A 19600-nucleotide genomic window follows, 5' to 3' on the forward strand; every position below is an offset into this window, starting at 1 on the left:
TCAGGTGTGTGGGTATTATCCCCAAGCCGTTACAAGGCACCAGAAATCATGTCGGCAAGGTAATGCAACGCTGCGAGGTCTAGCTCTGCGGAAGTTGAAGGCCGCGGAGGTGGAAGTGGAAGTGGGAGTGGGAGTGGGAGTGGGAGTGAGAGTCAACTTAAGCCACGTTTTTACGCTTACCTGAGCCAGTAAGCCATGCAATTCTAGAACTGGCTTCGAAGATAATATCTCGACCAAAAGTGATGAATTGCGGCCCGCAAGCGGTGTTGCGGCATCTATCACGGACCGCGTACCCGGGATATTGGATGGCTTACTGAGAGCTGATGAGGATCAACTCCATAATTAGTAAGAATTAGAAGACGTTGACAAGACTTCCAAAAATACAATTGGTCTAACTTGACGCGGAATTTGAGAGGAATGACGTACGTGTTTTATTTCCCGCAGGCTGACTCACAAGATGGTTCAAGCTGCCAACATCAACCTTAAACAAACATCCATCCATCATGTAGGTGGGTGTAACTTGGTGTTTAGCATCTCGGAGAAGCCGTCTGCATGTAACATCCGGATCTACAGCTACAATCCGAGTTAAATCCTAGCGAATCATACTGCAGTTTCTGGTGACAGGATATTCCATATTGAGTTAAGCTTAAGACATGGGTTGAGAGAAACTGAGCATCAAGTGCTGTAGGCAACCGTTTACTCAAGTCCTGTAGGCGGTCTGCTTAACAATTTCCAACCCGAGGTTTCAGAGTAATGCAGTCAGTTCTCAACTTCGCAAACTACCGGCGTTAAGAAGATCATGCATGAAGCGGAAATGGCAGTTGCTTAAGGACCCTGGTCTCGAAGGATTCATGTACATCCGATCCATGGCAATTCGGGTCCTTTCGGCATTTATACGTCCCTTACTCATGGTAACGGGGTTGCTTACAGTACAGTACCTACCTACACTACTGTACACGGCGTGTGTCGCTAATACGAAAAAGTGATCGACAGGATAGATAGACGAAGAGTGCACGAGTCAATTGCAGCCCTGTTGAAGGATCCGAACGACTCGATAATTGTTGCAGGAGGAATGCCATTGGCCGCATTTACGGGTTTCCATATTCGACTTCAATTAACCAGCCTTGGATCCAAATCATCATCTCATCTCCGTTCTTGTTTGTCTTTCCCTTCTATCTCCGGGCTGCTTATCATAGCTCCCACCAATCATCACGTCGTCCCGACCTCGCATGATCCCCCGCAGTGTCGAATACATCCATAATTTTAGCTCCTGAACCACTCAGTGAGTGACAAGAAGTCACTCCATCACATCCCATCACGGCGAGTTCGTCGGCCGCCTCATACCCTGCTCAGCCGCACAGCCTCTCTGCCAGGAGCCCCAAAATAAGCTGCAGTAGGGCGCAATGGACCCTGTATCCCTTGCCGGCTTGGCGCTGGGAGTTGCTTCCATCAGCCTCCAGGTTTACACAGGATGTATTCAAGGTAGGTAACTCTAGCTCATCATAACCAGCATAACATGTGAAACTGACTTCCATCAGGGATACAGCTCCTTGTTACGGCATTGGGCTATGAGGATGAGTGCAAATATCTCAATCTCCGTCTCAGGATGGAACAGCAGCGTCTGTTTTGCTGGAGTGAGGCTTCTGGCCTGCTTGACCTTGACGCCAAGAACCGAGACAAGGTTCTCAACTCAAACGTATTCAATCTTCACCGCCAGACTGTAATTGATCTACTTGTTCAAATCCAGTGCCTCTTCAATGAGTTTACAGAATACCAGCAGAAGCACAATAACCTTTCTACCGTCGTGGATAAAGATGGCGTCCTGGATTCACCAGAAAAAGATGCCAAGCTGTCAAACTATCCTATGAGTGATAAGAAACGGAACTTTATCAAAAAGGCCATGGCTGGACTCAAGTCCAAATCATCAGAAAGCCTTACTAGGTTAAGGTGGACTTCATTTGACAAGCAAGGGTTTGAAAAGTTGCTGGCCAAGTTTTCAGTCCTCAACGACAACATGACCAATATCCTCGATCACTCCTTGCAGGTCGAGATTCGCAATACTGTACAGGACACCAACCGTGGGGTCCTGTTACTCCATCACAAGATAGCCGATCTGAGTCATCTTGTGTTAGCTCTAAAGTCTCAGCTCGATGCAGGTTCCCGGCTTGGACCATCGCAAATGTCCAAACTGGAAAGGGAAGCCAACGCTGACGCTCTACGGCAATTGTCGAGATTAGCCAAATTCAAGGCCTTCAATGAGACTATCGATCCCAAGTCAGATAGCCCAGCAGTCTTTGACGAAGCTGCTGCAAAATTCCTCGATCTTGCAAAGCCAGGCCATCAGCGCAATCTATTCATCCCTCGATACCTCATAGAGCTAGACCCTGAGGTGGATGAATCAGAGGCTCCACGATGCGAGGCTTTCATGAAGACAGCAGAAGGCAAGAAGAAGGTTTGGATTGAGTGGAAGGACTATGACAACATGGATACCCAACCAGGTTCGCTATCAAAGGCCGATATCATTGAGAGAGTCCGAAAACTTGCTGCTTTGCTGAACCATAGTCCCAAGCCCGAGGCCTTTCGCACTCCTCACTGTCTGGGGTTCTTCGATAAAGCTGATCCTAACATCCCCGAGGATGACGTTGATATTCTAGATCGGAGACTCGGCCTCATATTCGAGCGCCCATCCGACGATAATCTACAGACCTCTCTCCCACCTGTTTCGCTCCGTGAGCTTCTTCTAGACCCAAAGGTCCGCAAGCCTCGTGTTACAGAACGGGTGTACTTGGCACATGCTATCAGCAATTGCCTCCTCTACCTTCATGCTGTGCACTGGCTACACAAGGGTCTTCGCAGTCACAATGTGTTATTTTTCCGAACACGTGATGGCCGCATAGACTACCGTCAACCATATCTCTCAGGTTTCGATTTTTCACGGCCTGGAGGGTTAGATGAGATGACCGATGCACCAGGAGATGATGCAGAGCATGATCTATACCGACATCCCAACGCCCAGTCAAACCGTCGACGAGATAGAGAGCGTTCGAAGAAAAGCTTCGACATTTATAGTCTGGGTGTCATTCTAGTCGAATTAGCACATTGGCGGCCGGTTGAAGATGTGCTGAGTATCGACATGAGGCGTGCGCGCGGGAGACCTGATGTTGTGCGCGGTGTACGAGAGGCTCTGTTGGAGGAAGACCAAGTCGCATCAGTAGGTGCTGACATGGGAGAGAGGTTTGAAGATGCGACACGGAAATGTTTGGCTGGAGGTAAGGATTTTGGACTCAGTGAGGGAGATGATGAGACACGAGATGAAGTTGCTGAAAAGTTATCAATGAAATTTTATGAGGACGTGGTAAAGCGATTGGAGGGCGTGGTCGTGTAGAGCGAGTATGGTTTAGGGACGCATTTAGACTTGTCATAACTGAGCAAAACGATGAGAGAAGGGCCGTGAATTAAGTATCCGAACGAGGTGTTATTTGAAGACAAAGCTATCGAAATCGTCGTGTCATTAGCCGACGATGGTATCCCTTTGAAATGTCCTCCGAAATGATTCGTGCCTGAACGCCAGAGCTTTACTCTATGATATCCTTGCCCACTGGAATTGTTTAACAGCAGCAGTCTAGGCATTCGAAACAGCAAAGACCAGCGCAGATACCACAGCAAATAGCCTGGGAAGAATGTCAGTTAATGTTGCAGAGTTGAATGAATTGGTTGTTCTTACACCACCGTCTTTGCCTCCTCGCATGCTCATTTCAGGCTGTTCCATTGTCATGGGCTGAACTGGGCGCTGTTAATAACGAGTTAGTCAATCATGATTCACGAAGTTTGAAATCCAATGCTTGACTATTGTGTCTTGGCGATTGGAGAGACTTTTGGTAGAAGCCAAGCCAGAGGTTCGTGGGTGACATACCGGCTGCTCGGTGCTGGTTCGCTCGGCAGGGAACGCTGCGGGGGCCGGTTCACGGGGCATCTGCATGGCCGAAGAAGTAGTAGAAGGCATATTGACTGTTGTAAACGGAGTATAAGACTGAATTGATTGGTGTATATAAGTATAGAGGTTTATAGACAAGCAGTTGATGTTCTACTGTGAATATCACGATGGGTTGAAAAAAGAAGGATGAAAATCAGGCCAGGACAAAGAGCGCAACGTTGTTGTTATAAGGCTCTCACTCTCAAGCAGCTGATTCTACGGACGGGACAGGGTCCACGGTCCATTAGAGGCGGGCCCCGTTGACTCAAACGAGGCGTCGGGATTTGGGGCTGACAGGCAGGATTAGCACTGGATTTCCCCTTCAATACGGCACATGGACTCATCCCCAACAATAACATGACCATGTCCATGTCCATGTACGGGCATGTTCCTTCGGTGCCGTGACCTCCGGGCAAGGTCAGCCGGAGCCCACATGGGAGTCACTCTACTGAGGATTCGTCTACTGCAAGACATCACAATTCGGCAACTATCGACATCATCATGACTTGAGAGATACCACCTCTTAGCATCGCAGATCCTGCACCTATCAAGTACTGCGCAAGTCTCCCACTTAGGCGTGGCTGCTGATGCGAACCGCTCCACGGACGGCACGTCCGATGCCCCGGGCTAAAAAAGACTACTGTACCTAAACAGAGCGAAGAATACCTATCTAGCTTGAGCAGCAGAAAAAGAAATAATGACGTATGCCTGACGGGAACTACTGAGTGGTTGCAGGCGGACCCCTGCTCGCAAACCAGCGTGTTCTGGAACAAGCCTAATCTCTTAGCAGTTGGCTCTTCTGTAATGTTACATATTCTAGAAACTATAGAGAGCCACTTTCTCGGTGTTCGGATTGAGGCTTTTCTTCTTGATACACGTACTGAATTGCGAGTTCTTTCTAAGAATAGCTGTTTCGGTTCGGCCGAGTCATTGATCATGGCTTAGAGTCTATCTGGCAGATTGGCCCGGTTATAACGGCGGAGAACGTGTACGTAATCCGTCTGTTAAGCCACTGCGACAACGTCAAAGCTGAGGCTGTAAATAAATGGGTTAACTTTAAGTTTAAAAGAAGGCTGATGTGATCTACCGCAGGAGATTCTTGAATATTATTTTATGCGACAATTAAGTAAACTTGGTGGATAATTCGTCTCCTCCTTGAATTTCTTTTGACATCAACTTGACGGCTTATGCCAAAGAACAACTGAATAAGGGAGAAGTTACGTCGGAAAGTTATCTCGGATTGCTATACTGGTATCTATAGAGTATTCATCAGATATAAGTTCCAACTCTCTATACTCTGATCTCCCCCAGTCTTACTTGTCTTGTGAGAAGCTGACTGTAACAAGGATTAGCATATGCTCGGATTGCTTTTTGACATGATACTGGTTCCCTAGTCTTTGAACGATATGTAACCTCTGCGAATAATTTATATAGTTAGTAGTGCTGTAAAACTACGTATGTAAAGCTCGTCTGGAACTGTTTAGCGTTTATAATAGCGCCCTCCTGCGACGAAAGAGAGTTAAATGCATGAATATTGAATTATCTTGCCCCAGATGGCCGCACAGAAATCCGGCATTCACTTACATTATGTCGCTGGGATTGCCTGAACTATGTACTCCATCAACTGATTATTCAAAGCTGACCTGGTGACACCTATGTAATAAAGATACGAGCGAGAAAAATATATTATCCACTCAAATAGACTGGGAAGCCAAACACCTCGTGACTTGTCCAAATGCAAAGGATTCGTAGATGTGGTACAGGGTAGGTAGTCATGCACTCGTAAATGACTTCGATGAACGAAAGCGATAGTATCTTCAATTGTCAGTTTAGAGAAATGCTATGTTGCTTTCTATGAAATTTCCATCTTTTCCTTGTTACCAATAAGGATGGTTCTCAGTGCTTCATTTTCTGCCACTACATGCATGATACAGCTCCAAGGTGTTAATCATTAATAATAAGCCCAAGATTTAAGCAACACCCAACACAATTACACTGTCTGACAAAGAAACAGGCTAAAATTGCGGGAAGCACATCCTTACCCGCAGTTGTATCAATTTCATAGCGAAACATTGACTGTCAGCTGGATGAAACATGAAGCTAACAGGGTCACTCATAAACGTGGTGGTCACAAGATTAGAGAACTCAACAAGAATACCTAGTACTCTGTGTCGATACGTATTTAGAGATATATACTTCTATAATAACTGCAAAACGGTTTTATTAGCAGTATGCAAGCCTAAATGCAAAGGTAGGTAGGTACCTATTCAGTTGGAATAAAGTTAGATCTCAGCATCTAGATTCTGGGATTTACCGACATTTCCCCGCTGTTGAAACAATGAATCAGAAAATGAAGTGGAATGTGAGGTGGCAGTGGAGTTCCTTGATCCGGGGGACTAAGCCACTGAGTGTCGAACCTATGATAGGTAAGGTCAGGCCTGCAACCTCCAACAACTTGCCAAGGGGCCATGTGTTTTTGACGATGCGACCGTTCTAAAATCACTCCTATACTTAGCATTTGTTTGATCCCAATGACTTGAATTGCCAATTTTTCCGTTCCTTTTACTTCAATTCTGCGCTGATCGAACCTCCTCGACCCCCTTTCGACCGCCATACGCTTTCTTGGCTCCTTGGCTCAAGCTCGCTCCCTGTTGGACGGGGTCGCCGTCATCTCCCTCACCCTCGAAATCCTCCTCAACAGTCATCGCCAATAATCGTCTGTATTCGCGCTCACGATGGCTTCACACGGCCAATACCCCCCTGCGCATATGATGCCCAACAAGCATCATCATCATGCCCCTTACGGCTCTCCTGCGGCTATCCCTGGAGGCGCTCCGGCTGGTACCTTCGCCCCAGGCACCAAGATCCAGGTTGGTAGCCACCGCGTGGTGATTCAGAAATATCTCTCCGAGGGAGGCTTCGCCCATGTCTACCTCGTCAAGCTGGCCAAGCCTGTCGACGGCACCGATCAGGCTGTCTTGAAGCGAGTTGCGGTTCCCGATAAGGATACCTTGCGGGGCATGCGCATCGAGGTTGAGACAATGAAGCGTCTGAAAGGCCACCGACCGATCGTCACATATATCGACTCGCATGCCTCCGAGCTTCAAGGAGGAGGATACGAAGTTTTTCTGCTCATGGAGTTTTGCAATGGCGGTGGCTTGATCGATTTCATGAACACCAGGCTACAACACCGCCTCACGGAGCCAGAGATCCTCAACATCTTCACCGACATCGCTGAGGGTGTCGCATGCATGCACTACCTAAAACCACCACTGCTACACCGCGATATCAAAGTTGAAAACGTTCTTATTACCGCCAGAGGATCCTCCAAACGATTCAAGCTCTGCGATTTCGGTTCAGCCGCATCTCCTCGTCCCGCCCCCACTACCGTCACCGAATGTCGTCTCATGGATGAAGATGTACAGAAGCACACCACGATGCAGTACCGGAGTCCTGAGATGATCGACGTATACCGCAAGCAACCCATAAACGAGAAATCTGATATTTGGGCATTGGGAGTTTTACTGTATAAGCTGTGCTACTACACTACTCCCTTTGAGGACCAGGGCCAATTGGCAATTTTGAATGCCAGCTACAGATTCCCAAGTCACCCTGTATTTTCTGACAGGCTCAAGAAATTGATAGGTAATGCTCATTGGCCCTGGTTGTTTGTTTCAGGACTGACATGGTTTCAGCATCAATGTTGAGAGAGAACTTACAAGATCGACCGAATATCTTCCAAGTACTAAAGGAGGGATGCGCCATGCAAGGGCGTGATGTTCCCGTTCAAGATGTAGGTGTACGATTCACCCAAGAAGAATTCATAATAACAATGACAACAGATTTACAGTCGTTCGCAACCCCACGCAAGAACCGATAGTCCTCAACCCAAGGCCCCAAAACCAGAACGAACTCCTGCTGTGGGTGCCGTGTTTACCCGAGCCGAACCTCAGAAGCAAGTTATTCCTGATGTTGTACCAATGCGAAGAGGACGACCGGCGGCTTCACCAGCTCCGGCCAAGGTAGTCCAGAAGCCGGATGCTTCTCCGATGAGGAAGACTGAGGGGGACCCCTTTGCTGCCCTTGACTCCAAGGCTGCTTCCAAAGGATTTGACGAATTATCTTCAAGATTTCCTACCCTCGATCAATTTTCACTATTGCATGATCAAGGCACCAAATTCGATTTTGATGTCTCCTCACCCATCTCACCCACAGGCAATACGTCATCTGATTTGAACGAAAGAGTGACGGCAAAACTGGCCGACGAGGCATTCGCAGCGCCGCAGACCGAGTCTCCTCGACCGAAGCCCGTGTCTAGGACACACTCGGTCACTCCTGTCGGACACCATGCTGCAGTTGCTTCACCTCCCTTGGAGCCCCCCCTTGCTAAGACTTTGTCTGCACCAAGCAGACCTGACATTAGCAGGGCGCAGTCGATCATTAGCAACAACCCCGAGCTGCAGGCGATCTCTTCTCAATCCAACTCCCGATATGTCTCGACTGGCACGATGACCTCGACACCTCCACCTGAGAAGTTCAGCCGGGATGTGGAACGACCTGTTCAGCGCGAAATCGCTGAATATTCTCGTTCCAGCAGTGCTACAAGGCAGGTTGACCCGAGTGCAGCGCAGTGGAACGCAGAGGAACCCCGTGCTGCAGTCTCACAAAGAATTTCGGCTTTTCAGCAGCCTAGTCATGAACGTCAGCCATCTTCATCGAGGCCCTCACTTGAAGGCGGCCGTCCTCGTGCTGATTTCCTAGAACCTGCTGCTCGCGCCTCACCAGCCCCTTCTCGGCCACGACCTGCTAGTACGAACCTTGAGGGCACGACTCTGGATTTCTTGCGTGAAAGAGAGGCTGCATCACGCTCATCAAGCCGACCGCCCCAATCTCGCTCCCCCTATCAAGAGCCAGATGACGAACCACGCACGTCAAGCGATATGGAGTTCTTGAGAAGTCTGGAGGATTCGGAGCGTACCAAGTCTAGCAAGCGTTCCAGCTTGACTTCGCTTTCTGGCAACAAGAACATTCTGGCAGGAAAATTCGGTGATGCATTCAAACGCTTCGAAGGCAGCTCCCCTAACAATGGGAGAATCCCTTCGCCAGAAAGGGACATGGCACGTCGTGATCTCACTCCTATCGCAGGCTCTGAGGCAACTGATGGACGCAGTGACGATGGTCATTTCCACGATGACGAGGATCGCATGACACCTGAAATGAGACGGGAAATGGAACGGCTGAAGCTTCAAGAAGAGGAACAACGCGTGGAGGCAGCACAAGCCGAATATAGAAAGCGGGTTGCTGCAGGACAGCGCGGACCACCAGTTCCGCCTAAGAGTATTGGGGGAGTTTCCCGTGCTGTCAGCATTCAGAACAGGGTTCAGAGTCTCTTGAATGAAGACCAAAAGCCGTCCAGCATCCAAAGAACTGCCCAAGGTTACGGAAAGTACACTGATGTTCCGGAGACTGGCAACAAGCCCGAGAAATCTCTCCCTGGAGTTCCCAAAAAGCCCTTGATGGTGGCAAAAACACGGGTCGATTTTCCTCAAGCACGAGGTCCTTCTTCGACATCTTCTGCGCCCCCAGCTCTTACATCCAAACCCCCAGCGAAACCCCCAGCTCCAAAGAAACCAGTGCATCTCAACAGTCTGCCCACTGGCCCACGACCATCATCACCCCAAAAGCCCACACGAGCTCAAACATCGACGGAAGAGCTGATTGAATTTCCCGGACAACAAATGGTGGACATGACAGCTAAAGAGAAGGATGATTATATTCAGGACTTTTCCAAAAGGTTCCCCAGTCTCGGTTCGATCGAAATGGTTGAGCGAGAGATTGGGGGCCAGAACGGAGGATCAAGCCGGTAAATAGACATTGGTGAAGGGATTTAGAACTGCCATACTGCACATACATTTGAATATACTCAGCGCATAGCGTCCAGAATGTTTCTGGTAAAGGAAAAGGTCCTGTTTCTAGATGATGAAAGTCATGTATATGGTGGGGGTATGCATATATGCAGTATGCGTCCTTATCTTATCTCCCAATATTTTTTTTCGGTCCTTGACTTGTAGCTGGGAATTGAAGCTTTCTGCAGCGACTACTCAACATCAGAATAAATTCGACAAAATGGCCAAACGCAAGAGACAAGCTATCGCTCAAAACGAGCCTGCTTCTGAGCCTTCGATCAAGAAGAAGGCAAAGGGTACTCAAGTTCTTAAGGAAAAGCCTGTGAAGGCAAAGACTTCGGCGCCGAAGAAGTCTACTACTACCACGACCGCTTCGAATGCGCCCGAGACTATCCAGATCGTTGTCGGCTCCTACGACCGAATTCTTCACGGATTGACAGTGACGGTTGGAGGAAAGGAGAAGGCTGAATTCGCCGACACATTTCTCTTCAATGCTCACACCTCGGCGATTCGCTGCGTCGCTGCGTCGCCCATTTCAGCGCCCGTTCCTGGACAGACACAAAAGGTCATGCTTGCCTCTGGCAGCACTGATGAGCGGGTAAACGTTTACAACCTGTCGGCACATCCTCCCAGCCGAAAGAATCAGGAGATCCTGGCCAAGGTTGCTCCGCGACCAATTCTCGAGAACCCCAAGAACCGAGAGGTTGGCACGCTTCTTCATCACTCTTCGACTGTGACATCGCTATGTTTCCCTACACGCTCAAAGCTACTATCATCGAGCGAAGACTCTACAATTGCGGTCACACGAACACGAGATTGGTCTTTACTTAGCAACATCAAGGCACCTATTCCTAAGCCTCAAGGCCGTCCTAGCGGCGACACAGCGCCTTTCGGTGGTACTCCTTCTGGCGTCAACGATTTTGCCATCCACCCCAGTATGAAGCTTATGATTAGCGTCAGCAAGGGCGAGCGATCAATGCGATTATGGAACTTGGTCACTGGCAAGAAGGCTGGAGTTTTGAACTTTAGCAAAGACATGCTGCAGGAGGCTGGCGAGGGGAAGCATTCTTCTGGAGAGGGCCGAAGAGTTGTTTGGGGAAGCGTTGACGGAGCAGATGAGTTCGCGGTGGGATTTGATCGGGATATTGTCGCATTTGGCATGGACAGTGTGCCCAAATGCAGGATTATGGGATCAATTCGAACGAAGGTGCACCAGTTCTTCTATGTTGCACTGGACAAGGAAGGGGATGCGACATTACTGGCGGTTGCTACAGAGGACGGTCGCATCCTGTTCTTCTCGACTAAGGAATCGGACCTTACACAACCGGAGTCGGAGGACAAGAAGCTCCCGACAGCCAAGTTGATGGGTCAAATCGGCGGAAAAGCCGGCGGAGTTGAGGGCCGAATCAAGGACTTTGTGGTGGTGCCGAGTGCGGAGGACGCCTCGACGCTGTACGTGGCTGGCGGGAGCAGCGACGGACGGGTCCGCGTCTGGCGGGTGGGCGTACCGGAGCTGCAAGGTAGCGACAAGGCAGAGGAGGGCAAGGGAGAGTTGTTGGGGACGTATGAGACGCAAAACAGAATCACATGCATGACGGCGTTTATGATGATACCCCGGCCAGAGGGAGTTGAGGAGAGTGAGGATGAGCTGGAAGATGAAGAGGAAGAGGAGAGTGACAGCGATGAAGAGTAAGATAGGGTGTTGAAAATGCATGTTATTGGTTGGATATTTGCGTTTGTTGTGATATACAGTAGTAGCTAGCAATCTATAAACTAATGTCAGATAGGTACTTATGGATGTGAGGAATTGGAGGTGGTGATGTGAGAGTCAGTTGTTTTATGTGCCCAGAATCACATGCAAATCGAACCAAGCATGCCATCGAACTCGCCACAGCCACTGAGTTTGCGCCAGCGTCAGACCGGTCAAGAAAGACCACCTACAGACATGATATGTGTGTAGAGTTGCAGTGCAGTATCAACAGTTGCAAACAAACGAATCGCGCCGCGGGTTTCCCTTTAGGAGTCTCGGGTCACAGCTCAGGGCCCCAGGGGATTGCTGATCTTGTACTGTAGTTAATGGATGTGCTTGAATCACGAGGGGGTCACAAATGCAAGTCAAAGCAGAATTACCTTAGTCTGACCAACCACGGAGCCTCGAATTCAAGCTTGAGGCGTTTTGAATGTGGGGTAATAGACGGGATTGGATGGAGGATGACGATCAAGAATGTCAACAACAGGCACTAGATGTTGAAGACGATATAACTATTCGATGTCTACAGTTCAATCTTTACAATAGACATGACCGTCAACAAGTTATAGAGTCTCAAGTCCATCACTATTTAACTCTGCATCATTCATCATCCATGACATCTCTACAGAACCAGGCGGGGGGACTCACCCACCTAAAAGATACAGGGGTCCAGGGCCCTCAACAGCTGCTGATATGCAGGTAAATGGGGCACATCTACGTAATTCCTGGGGCCCTTAGTCGTGAAACTGCCCGTCCCTTGGTCTTGTGAGCATGTGAAGAGCGAACCCGACAACCTCGTTCAGCTCATTCGTTTCCCTTTTCAGTTGAGGCTAACTAGTACCTTACGTGCCGTCTCTCTCTTTTCTTTTTCCTCTCTCTCACTCTCTCGCTCTCTCACTGCTCTTATTACTGCTCTCTTACTCAGGTGCTCTCTCTATTCTGGGTCTCAGGACTGGGTATCGAACAGTCCTCCTTCTGTTTCCTCTCACCCATCTCCTCATTCCTGTCTCACTCTTTCTTTGCCACTCAATCCCAGCCTCGCTACAACAGCTTCAACAACAAGATATTTGAAGCTCTTCAATTCCTCTCAGCATTTGCCGTTTATCCTCAATTGCTTGACTTGCTTCGGATATCCCGGTCCAACTAGCTTTAGGCCCTGTGCTCATTAGCTCGCGCTGTGAAAGCAAGTGGTGGACAGGGTTGCAGAGACTGGACCCCAACAGCTTCAAATTATTTTATCCGGGACAGACAATCCCTCGGAAGCTACACCAATCTTTGCTTAGGATTCATACTAAGCTGAGACTGGTCGAGACTGTGAGTATAGTAGCACTGCATTGTCCAAATATTGAGACTTGCAGGTTTCAGCCCACCTCACCTCACCTCAGCTGAACCCGAGCCTCGTTCATAAACCATTGCTGCCCTTCACCATTGCCTCGATACCAGTTCCTGACAGCCAAAACAGTCAGTTATACGAACCCTCAGCTTCAAAATGGCCGACGATGGTCCTCCTCTTATTCGTCCCGTTCCTCGAAGACCCTTCGATCTCAGTTTGACAACTCCTACACCACCAAGCGAGAACTCGTCTCCTTCAACTCCAGCGCCAGCTCCAGACCCCAATATTGCGCGCTTCCTACAACCAACTCCCGAGCCTGCGAGCGCAGGTCTTAGCAGGCCTCAGTCGTTCATGAATTTGACCTCCTCGACGCTCTTCGGAATCTACTCTCCCACAACGTCCTCTTCGCGCGACCGTGTCTTTGCCGATCGCGATGAGCTCGATACACCTTGGGGAACAGGCGCTCAGACACCCATCAAGAGACCTAGCATCGACGACGCTACGTTTGATTTTTTGAAGGATCGCTCGCACCACATTCGTCGTCGGTCCTCGATCCGAGTTCACGAACCCGCTGGACCCCTAAAGCATTCTCCATCTGGTGGTGCTCTGGTATTGAGAGGACTTTTGCTTTTCGTTCTCGGCGTGGGATATGGCGTATTAGTCACATCGCGTTTCCACGAGTCGGACAGCCTTCCGTCTCGTGCTACGTACAACTGGGGCCATTTGACTTTTTGGGGTCTTGCTGGTGTTGCACTGGGTGCGCTGTTCCCCTGGTTTGATCGAGTATGGGAGAATTCGTTCGGCGACAACGGGGATGAAGCTGTGTTAGAAAACAGTGCTTCAGCGAAAGATGACGATCCAAGCACTGACTGGGCGCTTGCTGTCCGGGCTATCGGTGCCTTTGTCGGAATTGTCTTCGCGATTGTAAGTCTCGCAACGACAAAGCAGTTGTTCCGCATAACTAACATCCTGCAGCGCAAAGTGGCCTGGGCGTCCACCCTTCAGGTGTCACTGACCTTGGCACTTGTCAATCCCCTCCTATGGTGGCTTATCGACCGCTCCAAGCCCGGTTTTCTGCTCTCAGCTGCGGTTGGACTCGCAGGGTCTATTGTGCTCCTCGGCGTGAACCCAGATATGATGCCGGCGCCTACTCAAGTTCCGTTCAGGCATTTGGTTAATGCCACAATGGCAGGTGATGGAGATATGCCCATTCTAGGTGGACTCGCCCAGCAGAAAACACTCGAGACGGGCATGTGGATGTTGAGTGTGCTTTTCTGCAGCTGTGTCTGCTTTGGAAACATCGGTCGTCGACTTACCCTCGGGCCGTCGACAACAGCCAAGGGACGCTGGGCTGGAGTGAGATGATGACGAGCGAGAAGTTGATCTGATGTGCAATCAGCTGTATTGGTCTTTTCACATTCTGTAGCATGATGTGTCTATGATATCCTTTTCGTTTGGGCGACAATCATGGGGAGGTATATTTTTGGGCGGGCTTATCGGACAATGGGAACGGGAGATATGTGTATAGTTATCGAGATTGGATAAGGGCATTTTGCAGATCATAAGGGATGATATGATGCTAAGTTTACCGATATGGTCTGTTTACGACAACAGCTATTCTGCTCTTCCAGAAGTTCTCCTGGACAAGGTAGAATAGAATGGAATAGCATGGATGGGCTAGGCTTAAATGACTTGAGGAATGATAATACCATTTCATTCCAAGATTCAATCCCCAAAGGGAAACTCACGAATCTGTCACGATGTGATGTTACTTTTTATCGTTCAAATACCTTGGCTGTAGTGTAGATCCAATCTGCTGAACCTGCCATCTCGTACTATTGAGTTGCACCGCCATTGGCCCAGCAAAGAATTGAATACCACTTGCAAACTTTTGCCTGTTCTTATTCCCTTTTCTTCTTTTACGAGTCTTGAATTGTCTCCCAATGCCAAACCAAAATATGTTCGCTCTTTACGGAGTACTCCATCATGGATCAACCCTGCAACAGCCGACGATCATCGCGTGACGCAAGCTCTACAACGTCATTCGTGTATCAGGTCCAGAGCAGATCTAGTCTGCGCTCTTGATCGCCTCCTTGACGGCAGCTGATTTTTCTTGAATAGCGGAGCCAAAGTCGACGTTGGAGAGGCCAAGCATGACGAGCATACGAGGATTTTGAATCATCTCGTTGATTGTGATGGTACGTGTGCAAACGTCGGTGTAGGAAGCGAGGGCAGCTTCAGGGCCAGAAGCGACTGCAGCAGAGAAGATTGTGTAAGCCCAGGTACACTCTCCCATCGAGGTTAGCAATAGGATAGCTTCTACTACTCACCACCTTCGTTCTTGGGGATTTGTTCAGGGTGCTGGACTTTTCGACCAGCAGCAATGTTGTCCAGCTCGGTCATGATATAATGAGATCTCTTGACGAAGTCCCAGACGTGGAAGAGGCCACGGTCAACATTTGGGGGAGTCCATTGAGCATGAGACTCGATGGCTGTGATGAGGTCCGCCAAGCGGGCGGTTATATCTTGACGTTGCTCTGCGGTAGGGAGTTGAGAGACGGTGTTAGGAGTCATGATGAGTGTGAGTATGCGATAAAGAAAAGCTAAGCTTGTAGTTTGAAGAAGATGAGAAGATTAATAAAGAAGAGGGTCGAGGGAAGAATAGACAGAAAAAGAGGAGAAAGAAAGAAAGAGAGAGAGAGAGAGAGAGAGAGCAAAAAAAACAAAACGTAGCATCAACGTCAGAAAGAGCAGCTTCCCCGCTGCATCGAGTGTCGTCTGTCCAATTGCCTCTTTACGTAGAGCAAAGCAAATACTCCATTTCCTCTCTAAAGCGTCCCTAGTACGTCAGGGGCCCCTTGTGGCTTTCTTGTATCTCTCGTCATAAGCGTTTACCGCCTGAAAGGACTGAAGTTTATGTTGTCTCAGCCATTGAACGATCGGAGTGACATTGATAATACGTTTACTCAAAACGCTTGAGCCTGAATGAGCGGGATAAGCTCTGGACTTGCACGGTTCTTGTCAGCTTGTTCGGGGACGAGAAGCTATCACGAGCAGGGGAGCTACACGAAGGGTTGAGACGGTAAGCTTATGCACAGACAGACCGTTTTCTTAGTCAAGGGAAGGGGAATGACATGTGATGTTGGAGCAAGTCAACGGAGGAAGCCGTCGATAAATAACGGAATTACCTTGGACAGAAATTAAGGTGACGTTAAAAGTATTAATCGTATTTACTAAGAGAATAATGCTCATAGGCAGAGAGGTTCGTTCTTGGGGGAGGATCAGATCAGATCAGAGAGAGCTTAGCTCAGCTATTGTGGAGAGGTTGAATTCAGGGTCCTGGAGCTCGAGGTCTGAGGTTCGACATGGGGGCTCTTGTTAGTAGTTATCAAGTTGGTAGAGAATCGACATATAGAAACAGAAAATGGTCGTGTGATGAATTGCCTTTCTTGGCAGTGATTCTTACACATGATCAGTCTTGATGATAAGTCCAGCCCAAGAAGACAAGTTGTATTGACTAAGCGGAAGAATCAATGTTCCTCGTATGGCCATGGGGTGGTCTATCAACAACGACAACAGAGCAAGTCAGTCCTGATTCGGGAACCAAGAAATCGGAGATGGTCTAGAACAATTGGAACATTTTGCGAATGCGAACCGATCTAACTAATTTCGAAGGGACAAGACTATAGTAAGCGTCATCCAAAGAAGGGTCCTGGGGTACGGTTCCCTAGCTCATGATGAGAAAAGGGACGTTCCAAAGAACAGGTACAACGAACAAGTTGACAGCCTGCTAAACTTTGATCACGTTTGGCGGCTAATCAGCCAACAGAGATGTTGGCTCTAATAATGTAATCATCGGGATGGAAATCGTTGCACACGCGTGGCATACCTAAGATAGAGAAGCACGTTTTCAACTCGTACTGTGCTGTGCTGTGCAGCCCCGGAAAGCTGGAAACGTTGTGTGACAGGCTGCAGTAGTAGTAGTAGCAGCAGCAGCATCAGCATCAGCAGCGAGAAGAGAACGAGAACTGCTGCTTATTTCGCTGTATCAGGAAATCGTTGCAAGGGAGGCTGAAAGGTTGAGGGAATGGACTGGCCGCATCTCGATCCGGGCCGCCACACCCTCGAGACTATTGGATGACAAGTGCAAGGCTTGAGAAAAACGATGATGCGTAGATTGGGCCAACGCTTTGAACTGTTGATGCCGAGAGTAGAGACCGAGATCTGATCTCAGAGCAACTCTCCCCTTTCTGGAGCCAAAAAAAAAAAAAAAAAAAAGAATTGATCTACATTTGTATTGTCAGTTANAAAAAAAAAAAAAAAAAAAGAATTGATCTACATTTGTATTGTCAGTTAGAAATGTGTGTCTCCATCAAAGATTAGTTATTCAACAAGGCAAAAAAGAGAAGGGCGAAGAGAAGAAAAAAGATCGTTGGCATCATGACCGTGGCCCCATCATGGATCCTCTACAGGACCCCCCCCAGTCTCATATGACGCCAACGACTTTCTTTTTAAGCCTCTTTCCATTCAAGTCACGACCTGACCCTAGAACCTGGACTTTAGCTCTTACTGTGCATACGCCAGCCCTGCCAGGACCTGTCTACCTAGGTACAGGTAGGTAGTGTCTAGTGTCTAGTGTCTACCTGTCTCTGTGCCCCCTCTAGCCCCTCAAGTCTCAAGTCTCCCAATTAATTCTCCCACCTTCATCTCTCTACCCAATAGCGAGGCTCTCGCTTAGACGCAAAGCTCCATCTTGTCTCGGAAACTGCCAGCCCGTTTTTATTGTTAATGGCGGGTTTCCCTCTCAACTATTAAGTAGCGTCGATGCGCCAGTTGATTCACCCGATGGCCGCTGCAACTGCAGCGTTGTCTCGATCGTCCTCGTCAGCCAGAATCTCGGAAACAAGAAACAGCCGAAAGACCCTTTTACGATAACCCCCCGACTCACAACGGACTTTGGGTGCATCCTTTCAACTGCGCGCGCGCGCTGTTACCATTCCGTTTTCCGCGGACGTTGCAAGAAGGAAAAGAGGAGATTGTCCTAGTTATCCTGTACACACACACACAAACGAGCGCAAGATCGGCGACAGATGCGAAACTGGGGTCTTCTGCCGCGGGGACAAACAAGTCTTGATCGAGTACCGTCTACAACGCTACGGTCCATCTTGTACTGAGAACCCTGCCCTGCCCTGCCCTGTATTCAATGCTTCTTGTGGTTTCCTGCATCGCGATCTGTGATACTGGTCTCTATGATAATTGGTCATGCTTGCGCTTCTGGAGGGAGGGCAACTTTTCGGTTACGCTGTGAAGAAGGGCAAAGTTCCCTCAGCTCAGTCAAGAGTTGAGCCCCCTCCCGTCCCCATCGCAAATCTTGGATCTTGGATCTTGGATCTGAACGGTTTCCTTGGCCCCATTGAGCTGGGATGTGTTTTATTTTAGGTTCATCCTCGCATGCATCCCTGGATTCCCTGGTTTACAGCCCAGCGCACCACAACACAACACAACACTGCACTGCACTGCATAACATAGCACAACAAAAGCAGGGAATTAATTAACAAGCTCCCGATTGTCGAGATGAGTGAGGGGGTTTAGGTTCCGGTTGCCGCAGCAAAACGGCGACCAAAGTCTATCTGTCCGGTGCTCGAAATGGATTACCATTCGATGTTGGGCAGTGCAGTTGGTGTTTTTGCCCCGAATACTCCAAGATAGTTACTGCTATTGGCTTAGGTTTGAGGTTTTCGCCTCGGCGTCATGAGTCCCAGTCCATGACCGACCCCGGCCTGCCATCGTCATCCGTTTTGCCTTGTAAGACAGAAGTTGATGCTGCTGTTGTGTGACTCGAGAGCTCCAGGGTACGAGTTCCTATGACCATATCACTGGCTTCATTCCTGTGTGTCTACTCCGTAGGTGTAGGTGTCCTTCAATCAATCACCTGAGCACAGTATTCCATGACCGTTTGAACCCTGAGATGAGTTTAGACTGGAGGAGGCGTCTAAAACTCGTGATACACGCAGGGTCCTCTCAAGTTTTCTAGGGGACCCTCTTTCTGTCCAGCAGAGGCCACTAGGTGCTTGCTAGGAACTGCCTAGTGCTAAAGTTGGAAAAATCTACAACATTTCCCAGTTGTCTACCCTGCTCCGAGGTACTGTATACATGCCAGAGACTAGGGCCTCTCCACCAGGTTTCTTGATATATTTTGTATAGAGACAAGACAAGTAACAACCACTTCTCTGTTCCCTTCCCTTTGATCTGATTTGGCTTGGCTTGGCTTCGTTTGGCTTGGTTTAGTCTTAGTCTCGACTCGCCTCGTTTTGTCTCTAGGTGCTTCCATGTATGTATTCCTCATCTTGTAATGAAACTGTGACGCCTATGATTTTGCCCTTTTCCCTTATATTCGAAAACATCTCTCCCTCCTCTTCACTTATTCAAATCGGACACGAACAACTTGAGCTGAACTGCCAAGTTCTCCTCTTCTCCCATTAGGGAGCTTCGTTTGTGTGTCTCTCTATACTTATCACAAAGGTTAGTCCTTTTACATCGACACCCCCCAAGCTAGACTCTTGTCTACGACTTGTCCTCGTCATCTGGACACTGCTTCGGCCTCATTCATGCACTCGACACGCTATCAACGGCTACGC

At 48.8% G+C, this 19600-nt stretch overlaps 6 protein-coding genes across 6 annotated transcripts; 4 read left to right on the top strand and 2 right to left on the bottom strand.

Moving 5' to 3' along the window:
• Positions 1-1403: 1403 nt before the first annotated feature.
• On the top strand, positions 1404-3385 carry FMAN_10245 (uncharacterized protein; the record flags this gene model as incomplete). The annotated part of the gene is made up of 2 exons (XM_041820897.1): positions 1404-1482; positions 1539-3385. The coding sequence occupies 2 exons, from the start codon at positions 1404-1406 to the stop codon at positions 3383-3385; spliced, it is 1926 nt and encodes a 641-aa protein (XP_041686732.1).
• A 223-nt stretch (positions 3386-3608) lies between these two features.
• On the bottom strand, positions 3609-4003 carry FMAN_10246 (uncharacterized protein; the record flags this gene model as incomplete). The annotated part of the gene is made up of 3 exons (XM_041820898.1): positions 3609-3671; positions 3725-3790; positions 3914-4003. The coding sequence occupies 3 exons, from the start codon at positions 4001-4003 to the stop codon at positions 3609-3611; spliced, it is 219 nt and encodes a 72-aa protein (XP_041686733.1).
• Positions 4004-6708: 2705 nt separating this feature from the next.
• FMAN_10247 (uncharacterized protein) lies at positions 6709-9840 on the top strand (the record flags this gene model as incomplete). The annotated part of the gene is made up of 3 exons (XM_041820899.1): positions 6709-7618; positions 7669-7766; positions 7816-9840. 3 exons carry the CDS (start codon positions 6709-6711, stop codon positions 9838-9840), a joined length of 3033 nt encoding a protein of 1010 aa, XP_041686734.1.
• A 259-nt stretch (positions 9841-10099) lies between these two features.
• Positions 10100-11572, top strand: FMAN_10248 (uncharacterized protein; the record flags this gene model as incomplete). Its single annotated transcript, XM_041820901.1, has 1 exon — positions 10100-11572. The coding sequence occupies one exon, from the start codon at positions 10100-10102 to the stop codon at positions 11570-11572; it is 1473 nt and encodes a 490-aa protein (XP_041686735.1).
• Positions 11573-13118: 1546 nt separating this feature from the next.
• FMAN_10249 (uncharacterized protein) lies at positions 13119-14327 on the top strand (the record flags this gene model as incomplete). The annotated part of the gene is made up of 2 exons (XM_041820902.1): positions 13119-13886; positions 13938-14327. The coding sequence occupies 2 exons, from the start codon at positions 13119-13121 to the stop codon at positions 14325-14327; spliced, it is 1158 nt and encodes a 385-aa protein (XP_041686736.1).
• Positions 14328-15030: 703 nt separating this feature from the next.
• Positions 15031-15536, bottom strand: FMAN_10250 (uncharacterized protein; the record flags this gene model as incomplete). The annotated part of the gene is made up of 2 exons (XM_041820903.1): positions 15031-15215; positions 15293-15536. 2 exons carry the CDS (start codon positions 15534-15536, stop codon positions 15031-15033), a joined length of 429 nt encoding a protein of 142 aa, XP_041686737.1.
• Positions 15537-19600: the final 4064 nt, after the last annotated feature.

The sequence above is a fragment of the Fusarium mangiferae genome (genome assembly GCF_900044065.1).
Source record: "Fusarium mangiferae strain MRC7560 genome assembly, contig: FMAN_scaffold011, whole genome shotgun sequence".
NCBI lineage: Eukaryota > Fungi > Ascomycota > Sordariomycetes > Hypocreales > Nectriaceae > Fusarium > Fusarium mangiferae.